This window comes from Trichomycterus rosablanca, chromosome 11, assembly GCF_030014385.1.
Source record: "Trichomycterus rosablanca isolate fTriRos1 chromosome 11, fTriRos1.hap1, whole genome shotgun sequence".
In the NCBI taxonomy this organism is placed as follows: domain Eukaryota; kingdom Metazoa; phylum Chordata; class Actinopteri; order Siluriformes; family Trichomycteridae; genus Trichomycterus; species Trichomycterus rosablanca.
Window position 1 is genome coordinate 1,288,108 of NC_085998.1, and position 9,368 is coordinate 1,297,475.

The window sequence follows — 9,368 nt, forward strand, 5'->3', positions numbered from 1 at the left end:
GGGCGAACAGCATCCCTTCAGACACTACGGCCAAGGATAGAGAGAAATCTCATGTCAAGAAGGCCCTGGGTGAATGTGGTTATCCCAACTGGGCATTCGTAAAAGCGGGAAAAATGCCCAAACACAGCTCCAGTGGATCGAAGGGAGGAGAAGAACAACCACGGTCTAAGTGCAAACCAGTGGTGATTCCGTATGTGGCGGGAGTATCGGAACAATTAAGATGGATATTCTCCAAACACCGTGTTTCAGTTGCTTTCAAACCCCAGAACACGCTACGCCAGAAATGAGTTCACCCTAAGGACCGGGTTCCTCGACACAAACACAGAAACGTAGTGTATGCTGTTAGGTGCTGTTAGGTGCCGGGAGGATTGCCGGGAACTGTACATCGGGGAAACTAAACAGCCACTGGCGAAACGGATGGCCCAACATAGAAGATCGACCTCTTCTGGCCAGGACTCTGCGGTTTACACCCACCTGCAAGCCAGCGGCCACTCATTTAATGATGAAGATGTGCAGATCCTTGACAAGGAGGAACGCTGGTTTGAACGTGGAGTCAAAGAGGCCATTTACGTGATGAGGGAACGACCATCTCTGAACCGGGGAGGGGGCCTGAGAGTACATCTCTCACCATCATACAACGCCGTCATTGGAGCGTTACCCCAATCATGTGTGAAAGACACACATGGCCATTGTAATTAATGGTCATTGTGAATTTCATATAGACCTGATCACCAGTTCCATTGTTATGCAATGGGCGGTGATCGGTCGTTATGCAAATCAACTGCATATAAGGTCGGGGTATTCAACACCAGCTCAGACTGAAGAAGTCATTCGGATTGAGTGACGAAACGTATCTCTACAACAATCGTGTGTCCAGATGAACTGATTCAACTTTGTGGATAAATAAGACCATGTTAGTAACCAAAATATACAATTCAAGGAATTACTCCTCTCCCAATAATGATAAAATTACAGAATGATAAAATCTATAAAATAAAGTAAAAAGGACAGGAGGAGTGTCAGAGGAAATAAACAAAATAAACAAGGATCCCTAAAACGAAACAGAGTAACCAGATAAGTAGCTTTGGAACTTCCAATCTCTACGTATTCTTAACAGTACTCTCAATGTTAAACAATTTCAACACAATATTTCCTCAAAACAGAGAAACAGATTCATAATTTAACAGATAAATAATCTTAGAGAAGATCACTGACCTGGACTAGATTGCCCACATTCTCCACCATTTGTTAGGTATTAACATTTGTTAGGTTGTTTCTCAACAACAACAACAAAACCAGCCTAAACACCATTTAGAACTGCATGCTCAGCTCTTAAGCTGTGCAAAGTGTAGACATACTAGGCCTAATACCATAAGTATATGGACATAAGTGTAACTAGGATCTAACAGAAAGGAACACCTGAGTCTATAAACACTGCATCGTCAGGACAAAAACAGAACCAAGTCCAAGGTATCGTTTGTAGATCTTCACCGTCGCATTATAGTCATGCACAGATCAGGGCATGACAGGGCAATTAAAAAAAAACAAAATCTTAAACTTTAAGTGTTACAAGGACGTCTACAGTGATCATTATGAAATGAAAGAAGCTGGGCACAAAAGGGAATTTGGTCAGAGAATAAAAAAACAAAAGTCAAACAAAAGAGATGAGAGCGCCTGTTGGATGGATAATCAGCTTTACAGCTATAGTAGTGTGTGTGCGTGTGTGTGTGTGTGTGTGTGCGTTGAGACATTTGTTAATAGCACAGCTCATAGCGAGGACAAAAGATCAGACAATAAGGAACAGCAAAAATTAATAAAACATAAAATCCCTCGTGCCGCTCAGGTGGCACAGCGGTAAAGTACGCTAGCACACTGGAGTTGGGGTTTCGAATACATCTCAGCTCTACCTTCCGACTGGGCTGGGCGGCTGCATTAACAACGATTGGCTGTTGTTCATAGGGTTAAGGGTTAAGTTGGATCATAGGTCCTCATAACTGGTTCAACTGCGGCCCCTGCTGGCTGACTGATGGCCCCTGCACAGGGCTGAGGAATAATGCTGATGGGGGTGTGGCCCTCCATACACAGTGCCGATTGGTGTATGAACTCGACTCGTGCATGTGAAAAATGCAGTGTGTACTGACTGTACGTGCCGGAGGGGGTGTATGTCAGTTGAGAGGTGTCTTCAGTCAGCGGTGAAGGGTCGAATTAGTTTAGAGGACGCAATCAGGGTAATTGGACAAGACTAGATTGGGGAGAAAAATCTAGCCTCCAGCTGCCTCCAGTGTTTTTGAGTTACTGTCACACTGCTGTCCTGGGGGTCTCCACCATTCCTGAATTAATGATTACACTGTGTGGGTTACAAGTTATACCAAAATGTTTTGTCTTTACTGTCTGAAGTGGGTGAGGAACCTTCCTCCTCATCTGTGTTTTGAGTTTCTTTATCTTTTGCTGGTTTTTGTGATATAGAGGAGCTGCAGGGTTCAGAAATCTGCTGGTCATTTTTTGGCCTCGCCTTAAAATCCAAACATTTCTGATTTATCAAATCTGTTGGATCAAAAAAAAGAAAATTATTGTAAATTATAATTCCTAAAATCTGTAACCCTGCGTTCACACTGACAGTGATGTGACAAAGTGAGATAATTATCAGAATGAAGTGGTGAATGTAAACATAGTAAAAATAACGTTACATCAGTTACACTGAGGTTCAGATTGATCTTCATGCTCAGTTTGCTGTTTTAGTGTTTAATATCAGCTCAAACTTTAGGAAATAAAAGTGCTGATGTGTCCAAAATATAAAACAGCATTTTTACATGAATCCTTACTGTGAACAACAATGTTATAAACCAGCTAATCAATAATGGTATTAACTGCTGACTACTTTTATTATTGATCCTGGTGATTAGTTGTTGTAATGATCTTTCTCCTGATTTCTTTATTATTATGATGTATAGAAATTAAACATGTACAGTTTTATATTTACTTACTTTATTTTGCAGTGTTTCAGTAGACTGAACAGTTCCTTCACTGATTCTTTTAATCCATTCTGACTCAGATCCAGTTCCTTCAGGTATGAGGGGTTATAGTGCAGAGCTGAAGCCAGATCTCTACAGTCCTTCTCTGTTATACTACAGTTATTCAGCCTGCAGATCAAGAGCAAATTCTTTTATTCTAAATACACACAATCATTTAGTAAACAGGAACTACAAGCAGGAGTTTATGTTTCAGTACAACAGTTGTTACAAACACAGTAATGGTTTAGTAACGTACCACTGGGCTTTATAACACATTAATAAACTATTCATAAAGTATAAATGCTGACAGATTAAATAAGAAAGTTTATTCTGACAAATTAAAAAAGGTTCATGTTGAATAGTTTAAATGGATATAATTACCATTTTATCATGAATCTACACGTAATTAAACAGGATGTAAAGACGTCATGTTATTAGTTTTCTCAAAATGAATTAAAAATCAAAACTACAATATCACCTTCACAAAAATATTCAGACCCGTTGGTGCGGTACTCTACATTGAGATGGATCTAGAATGCAATTGGACCTGATGCAGTCTGAACTGGTTTGAGTGCTGCAGGCATCAAATTATTAGTAAATGATTAGTGAGCTGGTGCAGATTTTTGTTGCTGGCTGACATTGTTGTTCTGCAATTACAGTGTGTATACCTATATATATTAATAATAAATTATAATTTAAAATCAGAGCATTTAAATAGAAGTTGTTAATAGTATGTGCATTAGTACAGTGTTTAATACAACTTCACTGATTTATAAATTAATAAAACAAAATAAGACAAATATTTAAAGGTTAACAGTGAATAAATCTGTATACTAGTAAACCAGTTTAGTGAAAAGAGATTCCATGTGAATATAAACACATCATGACTTACTTTAGTTTCTCCAGTTTACACCGAGGATTCTTCACCAGTTCACACAGGTTTCTCACTCCTGATTCTCCTGGTTTATTCTGGTTCAGATTCAGCTCTCTCAGGTGAGCAGGATTTAAAACCAGAGCTAAAAGTAAACCAGCAGAGTCTTCTTCTGTAATGCTGCCTTTTTTATACAACCTGCAGAGAGAAACAGAGGAAGATACGAGTGTGTATTCATAATTATAATGATTAAATATTTAAATATATCCCTACATTAAGAGGCCTTAATAAAAATAATAATAATAAAGCTGTAATCATGAATGTTTGCATGATAGTAGAATAAATGAATAATATAATAGTAGAAAATGGTTCCTCTTACGTGAGGTTTTGGATTGTACAGTGTGGATCCTCCAGCAGAGCTGATAGTTGATTCACTTTGATCTCTTTCAGTGTTTTGGAGTTCAGATGGAGTTTCTTCTGCTGTAAGATGTTTTTACCTAGAATCTGATTGAGAGTGGTGTAGGCTTCCTCTGCATCAGGACTTTTAAACAGCCTGTAGAGAAGTAACATCCAGAAACATCAATCTTATAACATTCATAACATTAATAACATTAATAACATTCATAACATTTATAACATTAATAGCAATAACAATAACAATTATAACATTAATAACATTAATAACATTCTAATAATGATTTTACTGTTTCCACTGTGTGAAGTTGTTTAGGCAGGTGGAAAAGCAGTTCAGGAATCCTGACCACTAATCACTAAAACTGAACTCTGGGATGTAAAGTGTGAATCTTATGATGTAATTTTGCTGAAAGTGTTACAGTTTCTTTATCTTGTACACTGACAGATTATTTTATACTCCATACACACGTTACATCAAACATTTACTGACTTCAATCATATTTATAGTTTATTCTGCTACTTGAATATTACATTATTAATGTTGCAACTAATCAACTTTACTGTTTTTAAATGTTTATACTTATTGTAAATGTGACGCTGGATGAAGTTGGTGGCGTTTCTGGATGTTGTTGATGTTGGTTTCTGCTTTGTGTAGATGTAGTGATGAACTGTGTTTACTGACCAGGGTTTTCTGAAGAACTCAGTCTATGTGGTTCTGTTCATTATAGATGCAGCGCTGAAGGATCGATGCTCTTAAACTTAATGCTCAGAGATTTCTTCTCTTTATTTATTATGGACTGTAGATGGTGAAATCCACAACTTACAAACTCTGACCCATCCTCACTCATAAACTCTGACCCATCCTCACTCATAAATAATTCAGCTTTATCATGTTGTCACGAGGGGGTCTACGGCTAGACAAAGGGGCGGACACACGCGCAGAGATGTATAGGAAAACCTGGATTTATTAAGAACACAAGCTAAGCACACGGCTAGTAACACGAGCTAAGCACACGGCTAGTAACACGAGCTAAGCACACGGCTAGTAACACGAGCTAAGCACACGGCTAGTAACACGAGCTAAGCACACGGCTAGTAACATAAACTAAAACAAAAGACCATACCAAGTCCCACATGAAAGCACACAAACCGAAATAACGTCCAACAGACGTCAAGAGTCACCAAACAGAGTTCCACCACAAACAAAACAAAACCGAGTTCAATAGTTCCCAGAGTCTGTAGAGGAGCTGCCTCCTTTTATCAGGAGCAGCTGGAGCTAATTAGCCCAGGAGAGTCAATAAGGAATGGGGTGTGGCAGGGGACAGAGTGTGCTCATGGAGAGGGGGGCGTGGCACATTAGGAGCACCAGAGCACACAGAGCCTTTCAGTGTTACACATGTAAAAAAAAAAAAAAAACAATGTCATGAATAACTGTGAATGAATCTGATTAGCAACAGTTTATGCTAATTCTCTTATTATAAAGTATAATGAAGTGTTGTGTAGAGTTTATATTTATTCTCCTTATTCATAATTGTTTACATTCATATTATAGTTCAGATTTCTGTCATATTTATTAATAACGTCCAATTAGAGTCCAGCACTGTTTCCTCCTCCATCATCAGAATCAGATTTACATTCATATTTAGTTTAAATCTAATAATTCTGCAACAGTAAAATCATCAGATTTTAGAGACGACAGTAAAGTGATGAAAACAAAAATCTCTCACCTCAGTTTAATTTTATTCCTGTTTAACCATCCACCCTCACATACGCTACAGATCATCTGCACTCCTGATTCTCCAGGATGGTTCCCTCTGAGATCCAGCTCCTTCATGTATGAACGGTTTGATTTCAGAGCTTCAGCCAGAGCAGCAAAACCTTCATCTCCTACACCACAATCTGATAATCTGCAGAAAGAACACAGGAAACCAGAACAGTTGGAACAGGGTGTAAACTACATAATAATGTCAAGATATATGCCAAGGTTTTATTCCAAAATTGACTGGCACCTCGTAATTTAAGGTGGTGGCTCTACTCAGAGCTCTTTTAGCCCAAACTCCAACATTATAATAACTGCAGAACTGCTGTTGCTGACCTGAAGATTCCCAGAAGATACATGCCAAGGTTTTATTCCAAAATTCTTCAACCTTCACCCTGAAGGCTGTGAGCCAACAAGATGGTTCCATGTCACCATTTCATCTAAACCCTGACTGGGTAACATGGGTGGCTTGGTGACCACTTGATGACCAGGCACTCGCCTGTGAACATCTTTATCTGACCTACTCTTACTGAGACCTTCTCACCTGTAGTAGAATTAGGGTCTCAGTAACGCCTGGTTCTGTGGTTTTCTCAACACCATGAGATGTTGTGGATTACAGAAGTGTAGATTTTAAACACCATTACCTCAGAACCTCCAGTTTACACTCTTTCTTCTCCAGTCCTTCACAGAGCTTCTGTACTCCAGAGTTCTGTAGGTTGTTGTTGCTCAGGTCCAGCTCTCTCAGACTGGAGGATCCTGATCTCAGAACTTCAGATAAAGCTGAACAGCTCTTCATCGTTAGATCATCATCATTAATCCTAAACACAACAGAAACACCCAAATTTATCTATCAGATATGTTCAGATGCTGAATTATTTAAATATCAGACACTTACTGATTCTGATCACTGTAGGTAAGTTATGTAAATATTAAAGGTTTGATTGTTTTATTGATTATTGTTTATTATAATAATAATAGATTTAAAATGCTTCACTGAGGTCACTGTCGCCTCACAGCAAGAAGGTCCTGGGTTCGATCCCCAGGTGGGGCTGTCCGGGTCCTTTCTGTGTGGAGTTTGCATGTTCTCCCCGTGCCTGCGGGGGTTTACTCCGGGTGCTCCGGTTTCCTCCCACAGTCCAAAAACATGCAAGTGAGGTGAATTGGAGATACTAAATTGTCCATGACTGTGTTCGATATAAACTTGTGACCTGAAGAAACTTGTGTGAAGATAAACTACCGTTCCTGTCATGAATGTAACCAAAAGTGTAAAACATGACGTTATAATCCTAATAAACAAACAAACTTCACTGAGGTCGTGTCCTTAATCAGCAGCAGTGCACTATACAGTGTTTCACCAGAGTTACTACATTATTTTCTTATTATACACTTTTTAGTGCCCAACTAACAACTTTATTAGAACTCAGTCTGATGTGAGTTAGTGGTGTTTAACATGTGCAGAATTACAACAGAAATTGTATTAAAAACAGTCAAATTTTTTTGCATCTTTCCTCTCTGGTGTGAGTGTGTGTGTGTGTGTGTGTGTGTGTGTGTGTGTGTGTATTTATTAGGTAACTATTTAGTATAAATGATCTTCTACTGAGCACCTGAATTCATCATCAGGTTCTACATGCAGTACCAGAACCTGTAATGATGGAACTGAATGAAAGAAGCTCTTGTAGTTCAGAATGACGGAGTTTAACATTCATGTGCTAATAAATCTCATTTCTCTCTGAACTACAAACACGAGCAGCTGAAGAGTGAAGTACTGACTGGAGTTTCTGCAGTTTGCAGTGAGAGTCCTGCAGAAACGCTGAGAGAAGCTTCACTCTGGAATCTCCTGATACCCCCCCTGGGTTCCTCTCCAGCTTCATCTGGGTCAGTATTAAGAGGTTCTGACCCAGAGTGGAACAAAGAGAGGTGTAGACTTCTTCTGCTCTAGAAGACTTTAATAACCTGCAGAGAGAGAAAAAAAAATAATAAAAAACTTTATATTAACATGTGTTATTAACGGTCAGCTACTTGTACTACTTATGGTATATGATACACTCTGAGTTTGATGAACGTTCTCATGTAAAAATATATAAACTAAAGTTATAAAAATTAGGTTCCACAAATTTAGAACACAGTTAATACAAGTGATTCATTCATTCCTTCTTAGTAACCACTTCATCCTGACTGGGGTCGAGGTGGGAGTGAAGCCTATGGGTCACGGTCCATTACAGGGCATAACAATTTAGATCGGCCAATCCATCTACCTGCATTTTATGGTAAGTTTGGCAAAATGAAGTAACCAGAGGGGTTGCTGACAAGTCTAACCCTAGATGTGCTAATACGTTAATGTGATTAATCTCACTGTTAGTAATGATTTAAGGTGGTACAGATGCAAGAAAACGTTTGTAAATCCTTTGAAAACACACAAAGCATTAGTGTAATCAAATGATGTCTTATCTTTCATGCTTCAGATAAAGGAATAGAAATGATAAGTGTGTCATTCTCTCACCTCAGTGTCTTCAGTTTACAGTTTGGATCCTGTAGTAAATCATCGAGCAGTTTTACTCCTGAATCTCCAGGATGGTTCCCTCTGAGATCCAGCTCCATCAGCTCTGATGATGGGTTTGATCTCAGAGCTTCAGCCAGAGCAGCATAACCTTCCTCTCCTACACCACAATCTGATAATCTGCAGAAATAATAACAATATTTAATTATTTACAATTATTGTTGGTTCATATTTTACTTTCTCATGAATAACGAGTCTGATTAGAAACAAACAACACCAATGATTTGGTAATAAATAAATGATAATAAATACTAACGTGAAGTTGTGGAGTTTGAACTGTGGATTCTTCAGTAGATGAGAGATCTGAATCACTCCTGAATCTCCTAGTTGATTGTAACTCAGATCCAGATCTTTCAGGTGTGATGGATTTACATCAAGAGCTGATTTCAGATCAGTACAACTTTTATCTGTAACGCTGCAGTTCCTCAAGCTGCAGAGAGAGAAGAAAAACATCTGAATAAAAGTATTTATAAATAATATAATATTATAAGCTACATGTTGGTGGGTGTAAAATTAAATCATGTCTGTTCCTCTTGAGGATTTTCTCCCTCACTGTTCCCGGAAGGTTTTATTTACTCTGTAGGGTTTGAGGATCAGTTGAGGTTTAGATCTTGTTCATCAGGCTGTTTTCTGATGATGTTTTATTTATATTTTACCCACATGAACCATCCAGGAGGAAATTCATGATTATTTCACAACAAATAAGTAGGATTTTATTCTTGCCTCTGACATTTATTTACATTTTATTTGAATTTA

General features: G+C 38.4%; 1 protein-coding gene across 1 annotated transcript; it reads right to left on the minus strand.

The window, feature by feature from the left end:
- Positions 1-916: 916 nt before the first annotated feature.
- LOC134323470 (ribonuclease inhibitor-like) lies at positions 917-9,297 on the minus strand. Its single transcript, XM_063004995.1, has 10 exons — positions 9,269-9,297; positions 8,869-9,042; positions 8,556-8,732; positions 7,826-8,008; positions 6,700-6,873; positions 6,024-6,203; positions 4,262-4,435; positions 3,904-4,080; positions 2,985-3,140; positions 917-2,544 (listed from the first exon to the last, which is right to left on the minus strand). The coding sequence occupies exons 1-10, from the start codon at positions 9,295-9,297 to the stop codon at positions 2,514-2,516; spliced, it is 1,455 nt and encodes a 484-aa protein (XP_062861065.1). The 3' UTR covers positions 917-2,513.
- Between the last annotated feature and the right edge of the window lie 71 nt (positions 9,298-9,368).

What these genes read in the sequence shown, in the direction of transcription:
- LOC134323470 (XM_063004995.1), bottom strand. Translation starts at nt 9,297, where the DNA reads ATGAATTTCCTCCTGGATGGTTCATGTGG. An exon ending in TTCAAACTCCACAACTTCAC is followed by an intron (nt 8,733 to 8,868) that starts GTTAGTATTTAT and finishes TTATTTCTGCAG; the next exon opens with ATTATCAGATTGTGGTGTAG. An exon ending in TGTACAATCCAAAACCTCAC is followed by an intron (nt 4,081 to 4,261) that starts GTAAGAGGAACC and finishes TTCTCTCTGCAG; the next exon opens with GTTGTATAAAAAAGGCAGCA.